The 24,639-nt window shown below is 41.1% G+C and overlaps 2 protein-coding genes across 9 annotated transcripts in view; both read left to right on the plus strand.

The window, feature by feature from the left end:
* SASH1 (SAM and SH3 domain containing 1) overlaps positions 1-23,271 on the plus strand; it is a 552,112-nt gene extending 528,841 nt beyond the window's left edge. For all 7 annotated transcript variants that reach the window (XM_083731823.1, XM_083731825.1, XM_083731826.1 and 4 more), the window contains exons 12-20: positions 670-813; positions 6,147-6,282; positions 7,337-7,506; positions 9,252-9,461; positions 13,028-13,178; positions 14,787-14,900; positions 17,427-18,511; positions 19,374-19,505; positions 21,990-23,271. In XM_083731823.1, the coding sequence (XP_083587949.1) occupies positions 670-813; positions 6,147-6,282; positions 7,337-7,506; positions 9,252-9,461; positions 13,028-13,178; positions 14,787-14,900; positions 17,427-18,511; positions 19,374-19,505; positions 21,990-22,250 (2,403 nt within the window). In that variant the 3' untranslated portion in view covers positions 22,251-23,271. The remainder of the gene's footprint in view (positions 1-669; positions 814-6,146; positions 6,283-7,336; positions 7,507-9,251; positions 9,462-13,027; positions 13,179-14,786; positions 14,901-17,426; positions 18,512-19,373; positions 19,506-21,989) is intronic.
* Positions 1-24,639, plus strand: part of GINM1 (glycosylated integral membrane protein 1) — a 785,919-nt gene that overhangs the window by 440,818 nt on the left and 320,462 nt on the right. The window lies entirely within an intron of this gene.

A 24,639-nucleotide genomic window follows, 5' to 3' on the forward strand; every position in this document is an offset into this window, starting at 1 on the left:
GCTATGCCAGTACAGTGGTACCTCGAGTTACATACACTTCAGGTTACAGACTCCGCTAACCCAGAAATAGTACCTCGGGTTAAGAACTTTGCTTCAGGATGAGAACAGAAATTGGGCTCCGGCGGCGTGGCGACAGCAGCAGGAGGCCCCATTAGCTAAAGTGGTGCTTCAGGTTAAGAACAGACCTCCGGAACGAATTAAGTACTTGGCCCGAGGTACTACTGTATTGGATTCTCCCATCAGTTAAAATGTATAGAGCCAGGAGCTTTAAGGTATTTAGCATTCTGTCTGATATTTCAACATAAAAGTTGCATTCAGGGGTTGTCTATATGTTTATAGACATATGTTCCTGACTTATTACCCTGTTTGTTAACTAACATATAAGCCAGAGTTTCCTGGTAACCATACAAAGCAGGATAGATGTGCCAAATACACACATGAGGGGAGGAGAAAAGAAGAAGGGCAAAAAATGAGTGCTTGTTCCCAGCTTCATCAACCATTATAAAAATGCTCCAGCCAAAGTATATGGTACCACAAAAACTCAGTCTTGTCAAGAGACCCAACCGAAATGCTGTCAATGTTTCCCTAAAACACTTTTCATCTGAGACCTGATCAGAGAAAAATGACAATGGCAAATGGTGTTGTTTTCATCCTTCTTTCATTTTACAGGGCAAAGATGGTGATTTTGTTTATAAAGAAGTGATCAAATCCCCATCTACTTCCCGCATGTCCCTTGGTAAAAAGGTGAAATCTGTTAAAGAAACCATGAAGAAAAGGATGTCTAAGAAATATAGCAGCTCCTTGTCAGAGCAGGTATGTGGTTTTGTTCATTTGCTTGTTTGTTTTAAATTAAACCACAGCTGGGGGCTTTATTTGTTTGAGTAAATACTTGAAGAGTTGTTGATGCCTATGTTTTGCAACCTTACTGGAAAGTACAACAGCGTCATTCGAAAAAACTCCCCGTGGGAATAATGTAGTAAAGCAATTCCAAGGCCTTTTCAAAACTATTTACTGTGAAAAGAGCTTCAATAAAATCATAAAAGGGAGTTAGGATTGAGTTAGGGCAATAAAGTATATGATTTCATTCCATATACGCTGGTTTTAAAAATGAATGGCTTTATATACTGTGCCCCTAGTCCTCTAGCAATGTCAAACTGCCTCCAATACATCCTCTGAATTACACAGCAACATGCACTTTCCAACAAATGCTTACACCAATTTAGAAAAAATGAAACATCTTTCAAATATAGAATGTATTTACTTTTTAAAATGTAATTTGTGCTCTGTTGTAATGACATAACTTATTTTTATTTTTTTAAAAAAAATTGTGGTTCCCTAGTACTTAGTTAAAAGCCTCTTAAAACAAAAGAAACATCTAAGTAACTTCTTCCACCATTAAAATAAGTAATAAAATAGCAATTTCAACCCTACTGTTTAGCTAAAATTGTACTGAAATATAAACACTGTTTAAAAATGCAAACGAAAGACATAAAACTCATAAATTATACAGGAAACACTGGAATATATTTATATTGGGTCAGGTACCTGATAATATAAGGAAGGCTTACATTCAGCATACACCTAATTTCATTTCATTATCGTTGTAAATCTTTGATGGTTTTCAATAAAATATTGTCCCATGGTATGAGATCCCTGTTATTATAAATATCCATTATAAATCTGTAAATTCCATTGAATAGTAACAGTGGCTTTTCCTGTTTCACTTAAAAATAAATAAATCAGTCCCTTTGCTGTTTGTCTCTGCTGTGTTGAGGGCCACTGTATCAAGAGGCTATTCCCATTGAGCTGTTAATGGGAATTACTGGGCAGAAAAAGTAGTCTTATATAAAGCCATAAAATCTGTGAAACTCCATTTTGCCCAGCAAGCTTTTCAAATGGGTATGGTGAGCCATCAGGGAAAAAAATATTTTTTTCATTATAACATATTAAATCCCACAATGCAGAGATCTATATAGTTGATCCTTAAAGTTCATTCTGAAAATATATTATTTTAAACTTCCTCCTTCAATTTCCTCTGGCCAAAATCAATCTGTTTTTCCAAGCATGTTGCATTTGGCAGACTTCATTGAATTTGGTTTGGTGGGTTGTCAGAATACCCAACACTTTATTATTATTATTTTTTCATCAGTCTTTCCACTTGAACTGTAAGCATAACAAGTAATTGCTGGCAAGCAACTATTGGCATCAGCCTTGAAAAGAGTTTCCATTGATTTAATATCGCCCTCTAGAGGACTGTTGAATAATCAGGATGCAGCAGTATACTATTATGATGTGCTCAGGAGCTGAAGGCTGGTCTTTGATAAGCAGAACATCATAGCATGTTTATCTTTAGGCCCTTTGAGATATGTTGGAATAATATTACCAATATAAATTCAGGTCTCTGGTTCCTGTATTTTACTTTGTCTCATTCTTATCTCCAACGGCACGGGATTGATTTCCAGCCACAAGGCCTCCAAAAATGGACTCTCACTTGACTAGCGTGTTTTGCTCAGTACCCTGTCAGAGTGGTTCTGAAGCCCTTAGCTGCTGCTTTTGCTGTAAATAAAGAATTTGTCTGAATTTTTGGCGAAATGAGGCAATCTTTTTTGTCTGTCCTGAAGCAAAGTTCATTGTAGTCTGCCAGACCATCCCAGCGTTAGACTCCTGGTATTAAAATAAGAGTCATTTGTTGTGTTGCTCAGTGACAGTAACACGTTAGCAAATTTATCTCCCAAGGTCCGTTTCTGATGCATCTGATTGGTACAAAGCTCCAGTATGATGCTGACTCCTGTAATGCAATCTCCGTGGCCCCTGTCGTTTCTAAAATCGAATTCTGCCTTAACACAGCCAAATATTTTGAAGTCATCGTTGGATAATACAGATCCATCTTTTCTTGATCTGGATCATTGCTCATTGAAGCATTGCAGATGCAAGTCTACAAAAGGCAGAAGTAAAGAGCATGTCATTACCTATTTTAGGCTGCATTCCTAACCCCTGGCCCCACTTACGTGAGAGTCAGCCCTATTGAATTTCACAGGACTGACTCCCTTAGTGTGTTAAAAGCAAATTGACAGCTCTGCAGGTGATGAGTCAAGCCATATAGCATTCCTGCTGCATCTGAACCAGGAAACAATAGTTACTGGTTTCCAAACAAGCCAGGATATTAAGCCAACTTTAAACCTGGCTTGTATTGAAGCTATGAACCATTGTTTCCTGGTTCAGATGTAATGGGAGACAGTGGTCGCCTGAGGCTTCCTAGCCTGTTTCCCCACTCACATGAAGTCAAAAGTAATATGGCTGCGTGTGGCTGCAGGAGAAACAGATCTCAGATAATTAAGAGGAGATCATAAAGAAGGCTGATCGCCGAAGAATTGATGCTTTTGAATTATGGTGCTGGAGGACACTCTTGAGAGTCCCATGGACTGCAAGAAGATCAAACCTATCCATTCTGAAGGAAATCAGCCCTGAGTGCTCAATGGAAGGACAGATTCTGAAGCTGAGGCTCCAATACTTTGGCCACCTCATGAGAAGAGAAGACTCCCTTGAAAAGACCCTGATGTTGGGAAAGATGGAGGGCACAAGGAGAAGGGGACGACAGAGGACGAGATGGTTAGACAGTGTTCTCGAAGCTACCAGCATGAGTTTGACCAAACTGTGGGAGGCAGTGGAAGACAGGAGTGCCTAGCGTGCTCTGGTCCATGGGGTCACGAAGAGTTGGACACGACTAAACGACTAAACAACAACATGATCTTCCAAAGTCAGCCAAAGAGAATTTGTCGTACCTGCTGTATTGTACAATCAGGCATGGTGATAAATGAGGTCCTGTCAGACCCCACTGTTCAGGCCAGAAATATGAGCATTTAAGATTATGAAGTGATAGTTGTTAGGTACAGTAGTGCCCCGCAAGACGAATGCCTCGCAAGACGAAAAAACCGCTAGACGAAGAGACTCACGGAACAGATTATTTTTGTCTTGCGAGGCACCACTGTATACAAGATTTTCCAATACAGGCAGCAAGCGAGACCACATTTTTACAAAGTGAAACGCGCCCCAATCCTGCAAATGCAGTATGGTTCATTAATAGGCAATTGGCAGTGACTGAGCTGACACAAGGCAAGGCATGTGACCACCTTGCACTGCCACCAGAATATTTGCTTTCAATTCCTAGGTCCAGTGATAGGAACTGATGTGCCCATAATTTATTAAGGTTGTGATTTCTAATTCTGATTTTCTGAGAACTGCATGGACATTTCTGCAGTTCACAGCAGGAAAAGTATTCCAAGACTAGCGTACAAGAATCAAACATTAGAAAAAATGGGAGGCACTTTCTTATTAGCTGTCTGTGGCTTCAGTTCTTCAATTCTCTCTGGAGATTTGCTTGATTTGTGGAAAGTTTCCTGATGACTCTGCAGCATGCAAATAACAGGCTTCATTCAGATGGTTTGTGATTGCATGTCTGTGGAATAAGTCAGCAATTCTTGTATATCAGCAGGTTTCTTTTAATTTGTTGCTGCAGTTACTCTCTTGAACATTGTACCATGTTATTTTCTTACATTGTCATTTATCAAACAAAATGCCTTCTTGACACCAGCATGCGTGCACACACCCACATCCACTCACAAACATAAACGAACACTATTCTGACTGCAGTTAGCTCCCAGAAATGATTGTTTTAGCAAATAAGTTGCCAAAATATCAGTATGGATGAGATCTTCTTGAATCTGTCTTGTTACTTGAATGACGAATGAAGACAACATGTCCATTACATTTCAAGTAACGGGTTTTTTGCTTTGTTTACAATTTTCATGCATAAGTTGCATCGTCAGGTTTAATTCATTTCATACAAACAAACAAACAAACAAACAAACAAACAAACAGAATGTGTTAGTTATTCATTCTAAATGATAACATTTCTATTGTTTCACCTGCCATTTCATTTCTACTATGTTCAGCAAACTTCACATGAAAATTTTGATTCTAAGGCTTAGGAAAACAACACAACAGCAGAATACACAATGAAACAGCAAAATCACAAGTAAATATTGAAATGCAATGCTCTAGTCAAATTAGTATTTGCACTAACTGTGTCTAGGATAATACTTTTTAAAATTGTAATTTCCCCCTTTTTGCAAATGTGAGGGGGTTGTATTAATGTTTTTGTATGTTTAAGACAGCAATCCTATGCACTTGCTTGGGTGTAAGGGAACAAGCCCGATTGAACACGGTGTGATCTTACTTTCAAGTAAACGTTTATAGGATTGGTTTGCACAACAAATACAGTTAAAAGGAGAGTAAATTACAAAACAAATCATTTTACTGATATTTCAACGAATAAGGAAGAGAAAATTTTACCAGTCATCTTCTTGTTTTTTATGGTAGCCTCCCCCCACCACCAAAGAAAAATCAACTATAAGATGGATCAAAGAGATCAAACAATATATGAGAGACTTGGGTGATCTTATTATTAAAAAAAAGCAAATCTCTACAACTTCTTTTTACAGAAAAAGCCTTGAACACACAATTTACTTTGTGTTCCCAACCTAACATTTTCCAAAGGCAAGAGCAACAGAGAATGGTGGTTGGATAGCTTGGTTGCAGAGCATGTGGTTTCCATGCACAAGGTCCTGGGTTCAATAGTTTGCAGATGACATAAAGCCAGATGATATGCAGCCTTTGTCTGGGACCCTGGTGAACCACCCCTGAGTTTCCATGTACCATGTAGTCACAGAGCAGTGGTTTCTCAAGTGCAAATGAGGGCGTACTCAAGGAAAGGTTCCATCTGAGTGAACATGATTAGAATTGGACTGTAAAGGGGATAAGCAGTTTTCTACAGTTTGGGATTGCAGGGGAGACTAAGCTTAGTTTTTAACCTTTACATTGTTTTCCTGTTTTGATCGGGTTCTTTTCTCATTTGCAAGATGCAGGTATTTTTCACATTTGCTGTATCTTTTTAGGCTAGAAGGTGTTGAGAAAGAAGAACTTTATCTTATTACACTTCCTAAGTTTGCTACCTCAGTTGGGGGCCTGCAGAAGGCTACTTTAATCTTCATGCATATTGTAATAGATTGTAACCTGTATGGTACCAATTGATCAACTACACAAGCCAGCACAAGTTGTCAATAAGTTGTGTGGTGATTTTCTTTCAGGACTCCAGCCTGGATGTAATGCCAGAATCTCCTCAGTCACTACAGCCAGATGCTGATTCTCTGGATAAACCCAAACTGAAAGCAGGTGGTTCTGTAGAAAGTTTAAGGAGCTCTCTAAGTGGTCAGAGCTCAATGAGTAAGTAGTAAATAGAATGCTTGTTACAACCCAGCTTAGATTTAACGTTCATGATTTATTAAATCAAAGACTAGCATTATGCCTGCATATGCCATCCTCAAACACACAAACCCCTTTGCATGTCCACACCCTTCCCTTCCTTCATGGTTTATTAAACAAGTTCCCCAAAATGGGAAGCTGTTTTATGAAAATGCATAAGATAAGGAAGCAAGAAACCTAGTGCTAGCTATGTCTGAATCAATCCTACTGTATCATTTTGGATGAAACTCAAGAGTTCTCTTTTTTACAGCAGCACATAAAGAAAACTAATTCTGAAGCGTAGTTGAAATCACAAATGCTGGCGGGCAAGGTAGTTGGTTCTTAGAACAGCAGTACTTCAGCTCTTATCTTGGGCAGACAGACAGCATGTGCACCAATATTCCTGGGGTATTTTCACCTACAGACTTGTCAGACTCAAATAAATTGTCTTGCTTGAGGTGGTGAGAATTGAGCCTGTGATTATCCAGTGCATGGCTCAAATGAATGGTTAGTTTTCCCACCGAGCAGTGCTTGGTAGTGCATAAAAATCAATGCTTTCCAACATTCTTTCATGAAAAGTGAGGTATTCTCAATTAATGAGGAGTAAAAAAAAAACTAGACTTTGCAGCAAAAAGTTAATGCTTGGGCAAGTCTTTAGGAAAGACTTTCTTCCTTTCTTTGTTTTAGGAAGGGGGGGGTCCTTTCAGTTAAAATCAGCCCAGCACTATTGAGCACTCAGCTGAAGCCTGGGGTTCTAGATTAAACAGTGGACAGGGACTGTGTGGCCTCCAGTGTTTCAGCATGTGTTGTAGGATTCTGTGCCAAGCTATTCCAAGAAAGTGCTGTGGCAAACAGCATCAGCAGATGGATCCCTAGGGAGCTGGTAAGTGTTTTTAAAAGTGCCCTAAACATCCAAGAGAGGCTCAGAACCTGCTGTTTGCTGCCAGATGAGTTCTTTTACCATGTTTTTCAGTGTATTTTATAGTTGGGTTTTGGGAAGTAAACTCTTCTCTCTCTTTTTTTTTATCACAAACAGGTGGACAAACTGTAAGCACAACAGACTCCTCAGCCAGCAACAGAGAGAGTGTCAAGTCTGAAGATGGTGATGATGAAGAACTACCATACAGAGGACCATTTTGTGGCCGGGCCAGGGTTCACACTGATTTTACCCCCAGTCCTTATGATACAGATTCTCTGAAACTCAAGGTACTCTTTCTGGAATAAATCTATATTTGAATCCAGGGAGTGTTCATAGGTGTCTTTTACAAGCTGGAATTATTAATACCTTGGGCTTGCCCTCTTGTCAGAATCACATACACCTCAGTAATATTGCTGTCACCAGATGGAGAGAACATATAGCCCTTGTATCCAGAGAACTGTGCTGGTTTTCTGTGAGTTGATGGGAACAGACTGAAGTGCCTGCATTGACTTCAGATCTGCTGTAGTACCCCCAGCAAATGGTCTTTTGTCTTCTCTATGGTAGTAGGTGACCCTCTGGGAATTTGCTGCAGGCTCCATTTTTGTCAGTTCCATTTTTAGGAATATAGTGAATATCATCCTTTTCCCATAGACAACATAATAGCTGTATTCTACTGCTGTATAAATAAATGGCTGTGGAGCCAAACTGCAACCTTTGTATTCATTTTATTTTATGTTTGTTGTTATGGGTGTTTTTTATTGTGTGTGGATAATTGTAAGCCATGTCTCTGCCTCAGAAATAGTAGAAATGTAAATAATAAATAAATATGCTGTGTATTTTTTTAAAAAAGAAAACTTACTAGAGAGGCCCACTAGAGAGGCAGAAAGATGAGCAGCGAGCTGAAAATAAGTTAATTATCACAGAACTGGAAATGTATGCTATGAATTCATTTCTGCTCTACTTGTGGATTTGACAAATCAGCAAAAAGATTTTCATAGATTTATCCCTTGCATCGGGCAATTAGAAGAACATTGTAGTCAAGAATAGTTGTGCATGTAGTTTTCAAAAGCTTTTGCATAGGTGAACCCTTTTTAAAAGGATGGGGCAAGAGAAAGTTTTTGTTTTAAATACTTAGTTCAGAATACTGGTAACTCGCATCTTACATTTACAGTGGTACTTCAGGTTAAGTACTTAATTCATTCCGAAGGTCCGTTCTTAACCCGAAACTGTTCTTAACCTGAAGCACTATTTCTGGGTTAGCAGAGTGTTTAACCTGAAGCGTATGTAACCCAAGGTATCACGGTATTTAACTTACACAATCACAGCTTTGCACAGGTGGGGGAAAATAAAAGAGCAGAGGAAACCCACTCTCCGTTTATTTATTTCCACCCACCTGCGCCAAGCTGTGATTGTAGGCTTACCCAGCTTAGGGAAGGCAGTGTGAAGGCTCTGGCAGCATCCCAGAGCCCTTGTGCAAAGGTGCCAGGCTTTGAGAAGGAGGTGTGAGGGTTCTGGCAGGTTCCTAGAGCACCTCCTGCTTCCTTCCCAGAGCCAGGCAAGTGCTTCTTGAGCTTTGGGAGGGACCCTGCCAGAGCCCTCCTGCCACCTTTCCAAAGCTGGACAAATGCTTACTGGGCTTGAGCAAGGAGGTGGGGGGGCTCTGAGATGCTGCCAGATCCCTTGCACAGCCTTCCGAAAGCTTGGGTAAGCAGAATTCCACCTTGCAGGGGGCCCAATTCTGGGAGTTCCTGGCTTTATGTGTTTTTACATATATGCATGGACCCCCAGAACCAAACCCTCACATATGAAGCAAGTTACCTGTATTACAGAGTTGGGAAATGAGTTCTGGATTGCCATTTAAAAAAAAGAAACCTGGTAAGCTAGATGCTTCTCAAGATTCCACCCCTTTTTCTATTTAAGTCTGCAAGCAATAACATGTGCATTCCTTTATGATACAGTAAACATTGATTTTGTAATTTGCAAGTCGCTATGGAGCCTTCAGGTAGATGTATTCTGCTTCCCTCATATACAGAAGGGCGATATAATTGATATAATCAGCAAACCACCTATGGGAACCTGGATGGGCCTCTTGAACAACAAAGTGGGTACCTTCAAGTTCATCTATGTGGATGTGTTACATGAAGAGGAAGAGAAGCCTAAAAGGCCTACAAGAAGGCGACGGAAAGGCAGACCACCTCAGCCCAAATCTGTTGAGGATCTCCTAGATCGCATCAACTTAAAGGTGGGCTGTAATAGTCTTATACTTGCTTTACTCTTCTACAAGTACTTCAACTCCATATCTATACAATAAATTGGACTAAATTCGCAGCTTTAAAACCATATGCACTTCTGTATCCCAGCATTTAAAATAGAGGAATCAAGACATGTGATTTCATTTGCAAGATCTATGTGTCATTGTGGAATTCCTTTGTTTAAAGATTTGGTCGATTCTCAGATGGCATTCATAGTTGAAAGTGAGAGCAAGTTGAAACCCCAAGCTTCTTGAGATTTACTGCACTTGTATATTTATGGTTTGCATCTCCTTTGCATAAAGTTATAATTTTAGATTTAAACATATAGTGTGTTCTTTAGCCTATGAAGCTGGGCAGGCAGTGAAGAGTAAACTGATTGGGCCAGCGCAAGAGACATCATCAGTTTTGAAGGCTAAGTCCTCTTCCCATTTTTTTCTCTGGTTACTTCAGGTGAAGTACAATTAGCTCTCCAGAAGAGGAAACAGCTGGCATATAGAGAAAAATTGTCTGCTGTGTAACTGTTTTATTTAATTAATTTGTTCAGTAGTCCTACAAGGTGATGCTTAGAAAAAGCAGCATTACCAAACAGAAGCAGCTAATATAGTAGAGCACAGCTGTTGCGCTGCCTCCTGACAGCAAAACCACCCTACCACACCAGCCAAAAGCATTTGCATTTCATTTATTAAGTAGATTTTTATTTTGTACTGCTTGATGCTCAATCAGGCAGGCTGGAAATAAGACATTCTGCCTGCTGTTTATTCTTCCTACTCTGCTGTTAAAGGGAAGTGGCTTTTTTCTTTTCTTTTTTTAGCAAGCTGATTTAAGAAGTTGGGATTCTGAATTCAACAGCAGGAACCTTGTTAGAGGGCTAATAGATTCCGTAGACATTCTCTGATCCCATAATTTCTTTTCTGTGTGGATATATCCTAAACTGTTGAGTTTTTATATCACGAGTAAAAATAATACTGTTTTGTTTTCATAGCTGCCATGCACAGGATCATGTTATGATACTGTGATGATGACTTTATCCCTTTATTGATACAAACTGTACCTGTTTAACTGGGCTGGGAAACCTTTCTCTTCATTATTTAAAGCCGCTAAGGGTCTGTAAAAACAACAGCAGCCAGTAAAAGCTTAGCCTATCCAGCTAAAAAGGCTTTCTACTCAGGTCTTGCTCTCAAATCAGGCAGGCTACACTGGAAGTCCAGCTTTGGATAGAACCAAGATTGGTCTGGTTATAACTGAAATTCGGGTCATAGAGAAGGATAAAGCGTTGGGCAAAACAAAGATCGACCAAAGAGTTACAGTAGGGAGAGTTCAGAAGGTCTTGAAATCTTAATTGCTTTTTAAAGGCTCGAAAAAATCAAACATTCAAGGGGAGAATAGGTAGGAGGCCACCTCTAAGATGAATTCCAGGGTCTGGAATTGGGAGCCAAGGCAACAGCAACCCAACACTTGTTGGGAATGCAATCAATCATGATGGAACAAATGGTGAACTCATTTGAGGACCCTGTTACCTTACTCCCCAAACACCTTTTGCATACTGTGTGGCTAATCAAGCTATTTGAATGGAGTACCTCTTAACAGTTGAGCTCCTGTCGAGCACAATACTTACTATTAGAGCACCTGTCCTCAGCAATGAAGATTCTGTGCCTGAGCAATAAGCAATGGCCATATGAATGTATGTTCACTGAAATATACCCTGTTACTCTAGAGGCACAACTGTGTCTTTTAGATGAAAACAACCTCAAGTTGAAAATGTTCAAGCTTGCCCTTCTCTACCCCTGCTTCCTACAACCATCCCGAGAAGGCGTCACTCCCTGAAATCCAAAGTGGGATGTGTAATCACTACTCTTGTTATACAACAACATCTCCTCCATTTCTTGCTTGTTACATAATTTATTGAGTCACAAGCTAAAGCTTGAAGCAGGAGAGAAAGGATTGCAAAGGTTTTTTTTCTTACTTTCTGAAAGTTTAACATGGATTATATTTGAACATGACTCCATTTTTAATATAATGCTACCCTTACTTGTCTTTTTTTTTTTAAAAAAAAAAACCCTCAGACCCCTCTGAGGCATCCGCAAGCTTAAAATCATTACTTTTCTCAGCTAACATGCATATATGATGGCATGGGGAGGGTGGGTGGATAAATCTACTTTCTTCCCAAGGTATTCTATTTTGCAGTTAAATCTTATGATTATTATTAATTTTAAATAGATTGAAAAGGCTTGTTCCTATATTTTAAAAATAGTTTCCTTTTCTTGTTTTGTTGAACTGATGCTGGGCTGGAAAGGGGAAATTATCCTGCAATTATCTGTGATTTTTTTAATGTGGTGCTAGTAAATTTCCAAGATCCATTTGTTACTTAATTGTCTTTTTGGAGGATGAGTCTTTTTGGCGCATCATTGACAACCACAGCAGCTGTGATTACCTACTGTTTCAAAGCTAGCTTAAACATAAAAAGAGACTGAATAAAAGAACAAATGGCTTTTGAACCATCCTTTCTGTACCACTACCTGCTTGGTGTTTGCAATGCTCACTTACTCTCTTTACCACTATGTGTCTGTACATTGATCATAGAAATGAGAAGGTTATATTAAATGACATAACAGACCAAAAGTTAAGAACCTTGAATATGACATGGTAATGTACAGTCAAACCTCGGTTGTCGAACGTAATCCGTTCTGGAAGCCCGTTCAGCTTCCGAAACGTTTGACAACCAAGGCACAGCTTCCGATTGGTTGCAGGAACTTCCTGCACTCAAGTGGAAGCCGGATCAGACATTCAACGTCCGAAAACCGGAGCATTTGCTTCTGGGTTTTCGGCATTCGGGAGCCAAAACGTTCGAAAACAGAGCCATTTGGGAACAGAGGTTTGACTGTATTGGCATGCCAAAAAGAAGAAGCTTTTAAACACTGGTGTTGTGTGTTGGCAGTAATCTTTCCCCACAAGGAGTTCAACCAATTTAATGTTTAAATCAGGCATAGATTTCTGCAATGCACAACTCTGATGTATTTAGCTACCATTACAGCTGACAACCTCTGGTAATGTCATACTATGTTCTTAACAAAGAATCACATAATTCAGGGGTTGCCAGACTTTTGAGGCCCCTGAGCACATTTACAAACCAGAAAAACTGTTGTAGGCACACACCGGAACACACCCACACCCAAAATCACCCCTGCTCAAGAAGGCTTCTTTTCAAGTCTAATTTCAGCAGCAGGGACCCTGTGACCACCAAGAAAGACCTCTGCAGACACATGTGCAACAGCAGGCTCTACACTGGCTGCCCATAACATACAGAACCAGTTCCCAGTAGAACTTTGTACTGTCTGAAGTCTACCTGTAATACTACATACAATATTTCATCTAGTGGGTACGGAGTTACTTGAGAGATTCTTTATGTTATCTGCAATCAGTATAATAACCACCTGTAATCACTGATCAAAAAGGTGGAAAATGTATGGATGGCATGGAAAGTGGCATCTTGTTTTAAGTAGTTCCGCACTGCTCTTTTCTTCTTATGTGCCACAACTGTTCTCTTCCTTTGCTACAGGAGCACATGCCCACCTTTTTATTCAATGGCTATGAAGACCTGGACACTTTCAAGCTCCTAGAGGAAGAAGACTTGGATGAGCTCAACATACGGGACCCACAACACAGAGCTGTTCTCCTGACAGCAGTTGAACTGCTACAGGAATATGATAGTGAGTTTGAATTTCTTCTCTAATGCACAGCTAAGGATTTGTAACCACTTGGGGGTTGGGAAACTGTAACTGTAGTAATTCCAGTGGATTGGATCCAAAGAAAAGTATACACAACATGGCTTGTAGAAGTTCATGTCCCACCTCCTCTTTCCCCATCAACATCCACCCTTTGAAAAGGCTCTCCTTGCTTGAATGAGTTTTGCTGTAGCAGGGGGGACCGAGGGAAAAGGAAGGACCCTCCTCCTCAAGACAGGGAGAGGCAATTCTTCCTTCTGCCTCAGCCTTCCATGCCACAACCCAGCTGCCACCAGCCCAGTTACTACATGCTTTTTTCAGGATCCATCCCGTCTTCCAACTCTGAATTACAACATTTTAGCAAGACCAAATTGTAAGGGCAAGACATCTATGATAGTGATTTCATTTGTATAGTAATTAGTAATGACTCATTATTTCCCTTCTAACTTTGCTAGCTATAATTTACATAGTTTATAATGAAAATGTGCATTAAGTCATCTAGAAATCTGGATTTCAATGAAATATCAGAAACTGCGAATTTCATTAGAAGGGTTTTGCAAATTACTGCTACTTTTTAACCTTTTCTAGCAGCAGCCAATGCACCACAGCAGGATTCTCCAACCTGGTATCTTCCAGAAGTGTTGGACTGGGTGGATGAGGGTGATGGAGATGTCGTCTAAAACATCTGCAGGGCACCAAGTTGGAGAACACTACACAAGAGGAAGACAAAATAAGAAATGAGTTTGGGAGATCATGTAAATAACAGCTTTTTGTAAGAAAAAGTCAAGGTTGTATGGAGGTACTTGACAATATGGAAGGACCATTATGTTTACTAAGGAATAAGTACCATTGAGGTCAGATGAATTTCCATATAAACACAGGTGAAACTACTCATAACTAGATATGCTGACAAAGTTCTTCAAACTTAGGCTTGGGTATAAGCTGTGGGAGCCTTGTAAAGATCACCTATAACAAAGCTCTGAAATTATCTTCCAACTCAAATAGATATCTTGGCTCTTCCCAACAGATTCCAAAGCATACTCCACCCCACCCCCCACTTCCCTCTACAACTTCAGCAGAAGCAGCACACTCCCCCCTTTGTTTCCTGGATATGCTGTGTCAGGGTGTAAAGCCCAAGAAACTATATGGAATATAGTCCAAGGGTTGCTTGTGAATCCTGGATTTTATTTTGATTTAAATTTGAAAAAAGAATACTGGAAACATAATAAAACACGCACAACTATTTTAGTCAGATCTGCAGGTGCAGGTTAGGTCCATCCCATTACGACCATGTGATCAGCTGCCTAACGCATCAAGTTGCTGCAACTTCTGTATAATTCCTAGTGTGTGCAACTTAAAAACTACTGTATGTAATATTCCCAGTAATCGACTCTCACCCCTACTCCCTTCTTCCACTATGTCCTCTCAGCACTCCTGCATTATCTGCTGCTGAAAACAACTCATGGCTCTTATTAAAGGATGTCTTTGTAGTATGCTGCTGGGTATTTTGGTAGAAGAGAAGTGAGGTTATTAGCACTGTTCTTTGTGTAAGTTATGCCTTCTCACTTCCTCTCTTTCCTTTCTCTACTCCAGGTAACAGTGACCAGTCAGGTTCTCAGGAGAAACTCCTCATAGATGGTCAGGGCTTAAGTGGATGTTCTCCCCGGGATTCAGGCTGCTATGAAAGCAGTGAAAACCTGGAGAATGGTAACAATTGATCTATATCCATATCAAAAAGCATACCAAATTTGTTAGATTTTAAGGGGCCACAGGGCACTCTTGTGGCTGAGAAAAGCAATCATGCAAACTCTTTGGCTCTGCTTTTGCTCTCTATAATTTAACGGCGGACTTGTGTGTGGCCTAGTTTTCCGATCCCTACATACTTATTTAGTGAATCTTACATTGTCAGTCGAGGCACAGTTTCAAGGCAGTGAGCAAAATGTGCTTCCCTCCCAGCAGTGTTTTTCAGCATTATCTTTCATATTACTGCTTTTTCATGTCAAGAGAGAGAATAAAGAGCACTGCCTCAAGATCAGTGTGATGCCACACTCATTTTATTTGCTGGAGGACATTTACTTCTGTGATACAAAAGAATAACAAGGGAGTGCTGTGAATGAGGAACTAGCTCACACGCTTACAGGGACTGAAGAACGTTTATTATCAAAGATTCTATTTTTGTATTGATTGTCACTGTTTTACTCCTTATACATGCTGCATCTGCCTTTGCTCATATACCTCTCTTAAGGCTAGATGTTAATTGCATTAACATTAAAGAGCATTGGGGAGTCCTCAAACTGGGCTTGGTGCCAGGCCTTTACTATTCTCCCTCAGTGCTGCAGTTCAGATTAAATCCCCCTCTCTACTTGAAGCTCCCATGAGCTCTCAGAAGAAAGCTGACATTGGGACCCATATAAGCTTCTCTGCAGTGAAGAGTAGCAGCTAGAAGAGACACATTACACAAAAATATTCCCAGCCTCTGTAATAAAGATTTATATAGAGTTACTTCTTTGCAGAAGGACAGCAGTCCTCCTTGCTCTCCTAGCATTCTGGGTCCCAAATTGTTTATTTTTTCATTTCTTCCCAATCCATGTTACCAGATGATGACCAATTTTCACAATCTTTTCATGTCACTTCTGCTATAAGTTCAGGATGAAGAGTTTTCTGACTCCTGTGGATGTTATGTAAGGAGCGCAGGCATGGTCACAGAAACAATGGTGATGGATATATTGGATCTTTGCAGCTGAATTGCTTGCCATGATAAGCACTGCTTCTGAAGCAGTGCGAAGTAATATGGGGGGGGGGGGCTGTCGTGGAGTCTCTGCCTCTTTCCTAAGGACTGCAGTACTCCTCAAGCAATGAGCAGACATTTGTGAACTCATGTGTCATGAATACTAGGGTTTGTTTTAAATCTGGAGGAACCCTAACAAAATCCTGGGCATCTTTCTGATTTTAATGGTGATTTTTCCCTCAACTGTGATATGTCCTTTACTACATAACCTTCTTGTAAAATTAGACACTTCCTTGTAAGCAGGTCTCACATGCAACAGCATACTTAAGTAAGCCCCATTTCTGAGTGGTGCCTTACTCAAGAGGCCAACTTAGATGGGATTCCATGAGGCTGCCATGCAGTATTGCAAATATGGACATGTAACACCAGAAAGGAATAACCCAGTTGATTTTGCCCTCATACAAGTATCAATGCTTCTCCCATTCTCTGCTCTTTAATGCAAATATTTTGTAACGAGTGCAGGCTTTTTCAATGAGAAAGGTGTTTGGAGCCTAGATTGAAAACTATTTTGGAAACCTTTAGAAACTCTGAAAACAGCCATTTACTGTTAGGAAATATCATCCACTTTCTTCATCACCACCACCAGCTTCTAAAGCTTTCTGATTATTCTGTATAGCAAGAAAAAAACAAGGGAGATGCAGTGTTCTATTTTAGATTAAAGTTTTTCTTTCTTTCTGCCTGTGCTTTGAGACTTCTGAAGAGACATTGTGTTCTGCACTGAATGTGAATTCTATGCAGATTCAAAGCAGTCAACTGTGTATTATTCAGTGCCAAAGTTTAGCATTTTGAAGATAAAGCTCTAAATTGTACATGCATTAAATGAAACATCCATTCCTTTAAAAGAAGAACTTTAACTTTGTAGGGTGGTGTATTCTTACCTCTAAGGGTCCTTGGGCTCCACAAGGTTCCCTCATTATAGGATTCATGTAGACAGACTTCAGATGATCCAGAAAAACCTATTTTCTGAACTGATGTCACATGAATAAATAAAGATGAAATGAAATAAATTATGACACAAGAAAATACTTTGCAAATAAAAAGCAGGTTTGTAGCCCATATTTTACTTTTGGGCTAAGAGACCTTATAATGAGGCTAACTCAGCACAGTAGAGTTGTTAGAGTTCAAGTTTGAGACAACATGGTTTATGTTTATTACTTATGTTATCAATGCTGCTTCCTTGACCAGTGACACATGTTGGTGTTATAAATAAGTTATAATACAGTGTATACATTGCATTTAATTTAAGCAAATGACAAGACAGCATACCAATATTGGTTTGGTTTGGTTTATAAAAAAATCAATGACATACATATTTTAAACAGAGTCCTCATAACAAGTTGTCTTAACAAAGGATCACAGGACAGTGTAAACATCCCATGCTAGTCTTGGTTTGGTTTAGTTTTTATGTGTTTTTCTCATAAATGTTTTTCCTCTTTTTGTTTCAGCTAAAACTCGAAAGCCTTGTCTCTTACCCTCAAAGTTGGCTTCTGAATACAGTTTTAAAGATTTTCACAGAAATCCACGGGCAAATTATCCAACCCTGCCCTTAACTAAATCAATAGATGTCCCCCAGCAAGGAGAGAAGACACAGTTCACTTGTACAAATCATGTTCTGAAAAGCTGCCTCAAGCCCCCAGCAGTCACCGTCCTCAAGAAGAACCGCAGAAGTTTACCAGTTGGCATCTGTCGGAGCTGTGAGACTCTAGAAGGCGCTCAGAAGGTTCACATGTGGCCAAGATCTCATTCTCTTGGTGACCTTCATGGAGAAGCTGGCCCCGACTCTGCAAAGAAGCTGGATGTTTTCCCTCAAGGCGCACTGGATTTAGCAAACATGCCAACTGGCTCTGGAGGTATGCACATTGCAGAACAGTTGATGGCTGAGCAGAGCAAAGCAGGTGTTGATTCTCTTAAGGGGAAAACAAAGGAACTGCACTCCTCTGCAACCATTCCTTCCAGTGGAACATTCCCACTGTTTCTGCCTCAGAATTGTGGAGTTCATTCATCTTCACTTTCACGTGGTGTAACCTGGACTACTTTTGAAAACTTCAAAAAGACCACGCATGATCTTGGAAGGGCCAATCATTCTCCCTTCCCCAAGGAAGCTGGTCAGAAGGGCACGGGTGAGACAAGAGCACAGCCAAAAACATCTTCACAGCCACCACCAGTCCCTGCCAAAAAAAGCAGAGAACGCCTTTCTAATGGACACTGTCACCTCCCCTCAGCCCTTTCTTGTCCTGATGTGCCATCCTTGCCAGCGAAAAAGAGCCTTCAGCCTGGCTCCTCTGATTCCAATGTACTCACTGTGTGTAGATCATCTCCTGGGCAGGAGCCCAGTAGTCCTTCAAGCGTACGACCTCCTTGGTTTTCAGATCTTCCAGAGACTGCTACTGTCCAGCAACATGTGCTAAAACTTGATCCTTTGTCAGTGAGAAAAATCTCTTCTAATAGAGGACTGGATCTGGAAATGTTGATAGAAAACAAGCTGCAATCTGAAGATATTGATCTCACAGAAGACCCATATTCTGACAAGGTACAGTGTGAGGAGGCTGAGAAATGTTTAGTCTGTTCATATTTGCATTGTTTTCCTTCCCTACTTGAGTGTTGGAGCTGTTCCTTAAAAATGGCCTTAAACTGGCAATTAAAATGAAAGATATATTAGACTAAGCATTCTTAAAACTTTTCATACATTTCAGACACAGTGTGAAGCAATCTTAAATGGCTCCATGTGTATACCATGCAGATTTGGCATTCAACAATTCACTTTTCATTTTAGGTGCTTGTTTCATCCATGTGGTGAGCCACTGCATGTAAAACAATTCAGTATTTGAAGTAGTCTCTCTATGGTGGTCATATACACATTGGCTCTTAGAGCTCTCAGATTTGTAACATTATATAATAAATTACTGAATAATGTCAGTAGCATATAAAAAGCAGCCTCATGGCAACAAGGCCTGAAATGTTCATTTGTCCATTATTTGACTTGGGCACAGCCAAGCAAAAGTTAAGTATATTTAAGCTGTATTAAATTTAGACTTAATAATGTAGAACTCAACAGGTTATTTAAAGTGGTTAACTTCGGAGAGCACTTTTTCTGAGTTATCAGCCATAGTTCTCAAACAAAGCAGTGTATCGAGTTATATTTTCCCAATAATTTTAATGAACCTTTATAAGGAATATATGAGATTTAAGACTCACAACCTCCTCTCTACAAATTATTGAAGTAAATGAACAAATTTCATAAAGGTAATTTTCTGTGAAACTGAAGAAAGAACACACTTAAACCTATTGTAGTTTCTTAATGCAAAGGGGCCAACCATTTTGTTATTATGATGTGAAGAGATACATTGATTAACTTGAACCCCGCTGCCTTTATCACTCATCTCTGGCTGCAGCATGGCCGATGTGGGATTCCTGAACTTTTGGTACAAAGGTACTCTGAAGACTTAGAGCACGCTGTAAAGGATGTTGCTACAAACCTGGACCAGATTCGGGTGAAGCAGCTGAGGAAGCAACACCGCATGGCGGTAAGTCTACATTCAGTGATCAAGTTCCAAGGAATGGGAAATGAAAGCTAAACAACATGGAGTTCTGGGGCTTTAGCACGTCTGATTGCAGGTTGGGGAAACTATTTGGGAATGATCTACATTTTAAAAGAAAAACAAATAAGATTCTATCCTTGGCATCTTAATTTTTCATATGCAAAGAATTTTTGATGCTGTTTCAATTGCTGATGAGACATTGCTGATTTTCTGCCAGTAAGAAAGGATTACCGTATTTTTCGCACGATTGGACGCACCGGACCATAGGACGCACCTAGTTTTTTGGGGGGAAAATAAAGGAAAAAAAATTTCCCTTTATTTCCCCCCCAAAAGCAGGTCAGGGAAACCGAACCAGGTCGAGGAACAGCGGGATAGTGGCGCTGCGCCTCCCTGCTGTCCCCCGAGCTTGTGGGGCTGGCTGATGTCTGCCTGGCGCGCGAGGCGCTCTGCTTCAGGGCGCCCCACCCGCCAGGCAGCAGGCTGCTATCCGCAGCGTGGGGAGCCTTGCGTGGAACTCCTGCAGGGCTCCGCACGCTGCGGATGTCTGCCTGGCGCGCGAGGCGCTCTGCTTCAGGGCGCCCCACCCGCCAGGCGGCAGCCTCCTATCCGCAGCGTGGGGAGCCCTGTGGGGAACTCCTGCAAGGCTCCCGACGCTGCGGATGTGTTCCTGAAGCGCCGGGCGCTCTGCTTTCAGGGCGCCCGACGCTCCGGGAAGCAGGCTGCTATCCGCAGCCTAGACACGCTAGCGGAGCACTAATCCTGAAGCTTGGGGCGTGCGGAGCTCAGCGCCCCCAAGCTTCTGGGTGCCGGCAAGATCTAGACGGCTAGCGGAGACCTTGCCGGCACCCAGAAGCTTGGGGCGTGCTGAGCTCCGCACGCCCCAAGCTTCGGGATTGATGCAGCGCTCCGCTAGCCATGGGAGAGCTGGGTCTCCCACGGCTAGCGGATAGCTTCCTGAAGCCTGCAGAGCGACAGGGGTCGGTGCGCACCGACCCCTCTCACTCTCCAGGCTTCAGCGAAAGCCTGCATTCGCTCCATAGGACGCACACACATTTTCCCTTGCTTTTTAGGAGGGAAAAAGTGCGTCCGCTATGGTGCGAAAAATAGGGTATATGAGTTAACACCACAAGTGATGGCCATGAAATATGGAAACCCAGAGGAACATTCAAGTTAAACAGTGTATGTTATAGTTGCCGCCGCCGCCAATGAAGCTGGATTTGTGAATTTGCATGATTTTGATTGAGGAAATCAATACTGAGGTAGCAGCAGAAAAGAAATTGGGGGGTGGGGAGGAAAGGAAATGTGTATTTTGAGTAGGCCTGGGCGATGTATCAATACAGGTATGAGGGCCAGAGTGCAATGGCTACTTCACCTGGGGGTATATCGCAGATGAAACAGCAGCCGCTCTGGCCCTCATAGCTCTAGCAGGTGGTATATATAGACCACTCTGCTGAGGGGACGCAGCCGTCCGTCCTCAGTGGATCAGTTTAATGAAGCCCCGAGCCTGCAGGAGGAGGTTTGATCAACTGCTTCGCAGCTGCACACTCCTCAGCGGAGCAGTCTAAAGAAGCCACCCACTTCTGCCTCAGCCCCACACGGGCAGGCCACCTCTTCAGGAGAAAGAGATAGCCCACCTCTGCCAGGCAGAGGCAGCCCTGCAAACAGAGCCTGACAGGCTCCATGCACTTGGCTATCGCTGCCTTTGCTGGGGGAGGGCGGACAGGCTGCGTCTTTCCTCCTGGGTGGTCAGTCACCCTGGGAGTAAAGATGCCGCACGCCTGCTTGGGCGAAAGCAGCCATGCGCCTTTGAGGGAGCCCCCCCACCTCACCTCAGTACCTTGTTCCCTCCACACTCAGTGGGAGGAACAAACTGTATTAGCCCTGCGAGGCACTGAGTGAAACCACCTCATCTCCCTTGGTTGCAATTTCAGCCTAACTCCAATGCAGCTTGTTCCTCCCTCCGTTTCACCATTGTGGTATATCATCAGATCGCAATGTTTGGCTGGTGATAAATCGCAATGTTGAAAAGCTGACATTGCACAGCCCCAATTTTGAGGCGACTAAGCAAGATAGTACGGTGGTACCTCGGGCTAAGTACTTAATTCGTTCTGGAGGTCCGTTCTTAACCTGAAACTGTTCTTAACCTGAAGCACCACTTTAGCTAATGGGGCCTCCTGCTGCTGCCACGCCGCCAGAGCACAATTTCTGTTCTCAACCTGAAGCAAAGTTCTTAACCCGAGGTACTATTTCTGGGTTAGTGGAGTCTGTAACCTGAAGCGTATGTAACCCGAGGTACCACTGTATCTAGTAAATGGTACTGCTAAGCTAAAGGACTGCTTCGAAATGCCCATATATCTGCTTCACAATATAGCATTACAGATAGCTCTTGGAAGTAAGCCCCATGTTATTGTTTTTTTTAAAAAAGGAAAAGTCAACCAGCTGGTTATATTGCATTTTCTCTTGCTACAGATTCCAAGTGGAGGCCTCACTGAAATCTGTCGAAAACCTGTGTCCCCCGGCCATATCACTTCCATAGCCGACTGGCTGGTTTCTATTGGCCTTCCGATGTACTCAAGCTCCTTCATGGCTGCAGGAATCGATGACCTAAGCAAAGTGCCTTCTCTGTCAAAAACATCACTTCATGAGGCTGGCATCACAGAGGAGAGGCACATAAGCAAGCTTTTGGCAGCAGCAAGACTACTCAGTACCCTCAACCCAGAGACAATATAACACACTCTGAAACATAGCATCTGCCAGTTGGAAAAGCCAGAGTTTCCTACCATGTCAATTTCATCTTTAATTTCTCCAGAAAGCTCTTTGGCATCAGGCAATGGAGGTCTTTGGGAAGACGTTGAGGCGCTTGTGTTTCTCTGTCAACGATTCACAAAGGAGAATATAAGAAGTTGTTTTGAGAGGGAAATGGTGTTTGCCGATTACCCCTTAAAGAAAAGGCACAGTTATGTTAGTTTCTTAAAGACCGGGCTGGCTTCGACCCATTTAAGAATATACATGTCCATTACAAAAAAGGGAACTTTACATCAACTTCTAAGCCCCAGGAACTTGGAGGAGTAGAGTTAGGTCTCTGTACTTTGGGGCTGCTCATTTGTTAAAGTGCAGCTCATTGATGAATCATGGATCTACAGTCCTAAGCAAACATAAACACCCCAGGGGGTGTTTTTACAAGTAAAAATCTTAAACATTACATCTCTTCATAGTAGCTTATGTTTATCCTTTTCATTCCACCAATTCGTTTTACATAAATAAATAAAACTCCTTCCTGTCTTTGGTGGATTATTTTCAGGTTTCTGAGCCTCTAGGTAGGCCAAAGATCCTCAATGGATTTAGTTTTATTGTGGATCTCCTTTTATGCCAGTGCAATTTCCAAGACCAACTCAGAAAATTCCTTATTTGTATAGAATTAAAGTCATTTTTATAACTGCTTCTTTAGCACTCAGCTTTTTATTTGCCTTAAAATGCTTTTGAGCAGTTCACTTACAGCATTCATGTTTCAGAGGCATTTCGTTGTTGTCACTATTATTTGGCACCTGACAGGTTTGTGTCTTATAGCTGTTATTGTAGATTGTAACATCTGTTTTGTAAAGTTTTCTTTTTGAAGTCAGATTTTTGGTTCTCAGGCTAACAACTTGTTTATGGCAGTTCGTATGCTGGTATTACTAAAAGGCTAAAATATATTTTGCCTTGTGTATGTACATATATAATTATAAAAAAAGGTTTTTCATGTTACTTGCAATTTGGTGTACTGTATTATATTGTCAGTTGAAATGCTGCAGCTTTGACTTGGTATCCTGACCATATCAATGGAAAACATTGGTCTCTGAAAAACAAAAGGTTGTCCATAGAAGTAAATTAACTGATAAGAAAATTGTGTGTCTGACACAGTACCAGAACAAGAATCACATTCCATTGTATTGGTGGGGAAAACAAACAAACTTTAAGCTGTCATTCTCGCAAAAAGTCAATATAATACCTCTATTATTGGGTGTTAAAATGACAATTAGAATAAAAGCCATCTGGTTGGCACTGTGAGAACAAGTTGCTAAACTAGATGAGTCTTTAGTCTGATCCAGCAGGGCTCTACTTAGGTTCACCTGGGATGCTGAAACAGCTTGTTCTTTCTTCCCCATATTCTTGTTTTCTAAAACTGTTAAACAATGCAGTGTAGAATCTCTTACTCCCTTCTGTGAATATAGATGAAGTTTATTTTTGTACATGGCCAGACATTTTGTATACCAAATAAGCTCAGCTTGAGTTCCAATGTATCTAGATTATTCTTTAGCGTCCAATAACAAGCTAAAATTGTAGAGGCTTTTCAGAATAAATAACAGCAAGTAAACTGGAAGATGTAATGAGCTCAGCATGGAATTGGAAACTCAGATCTGGTTCAAAGCTGCTTTGTAATTTTACGCAAGTCTCGTCACCTCTCTAACTCACTTGCTTTGTCCTGCCTCTGAAAAGAAAGTAGTTTATACAACTTCTTGAAGCACACTCAACCTTAAGAGGAAAGTTGGGTCACAAAGGCACACAGCCTTCCCCAAAAGTGTTTTTGACTTGATGTGCTTTTTAACTTTTTGCTGTATTTTTTTAAAGCTAAAAGCAAAACATTATAAAGTAGTTTAAACCGAGGTATCCAAAGCTGCTCTGGATTTTCTTTCCTTTGATGAGACATAAGGAAGAGAGATGCTTTAACAGGATGGCTGTAGAGAATGTGAGACAGTTGAATGTGGGGCCGGGGCCGAAGGAGGTTAGTAAGTTAACAAATTGACAAAAGCAGTTGTTAAGGCTTTAATCCTAAATAAACTTGTTTAAAAGTGCATCCATTAAAGCACATGGAACAAGCTTCCAAAAGTGTTGAAGTACACAAAAAGTTTCATTTTCTGAAAAGGTTTTCACTTGGGGCCTAATACCATGGGTCCGAAAGATACCAGCATAGGTTAGCTTCCACATGATGAGCACAAGCCAGTTAAAGTTAGCTCTTTGAAACTAGAGCATTCAAGCAATGAAAAGGGACTTCAGGGTGCTTCAATTTAACTGAATTATGTCCAGTATTTAAGCTTAGTATGCTGGGCTATGTAATATGGATACAACTGTCCTCCCTGCA

The sequence above is a fragment of the Podarcis gaigeae genome (genome assembly GCF_964106915.1).
Source record: "Podarcis gaigeae genome assembly, chromosome: 3".
Lineage (NCBI taxonomy): Eukaryota > Metazoa > Chordata > Lepidosauria > Squamata > Lacertidae > Podarcis > Podarcis gaigeae.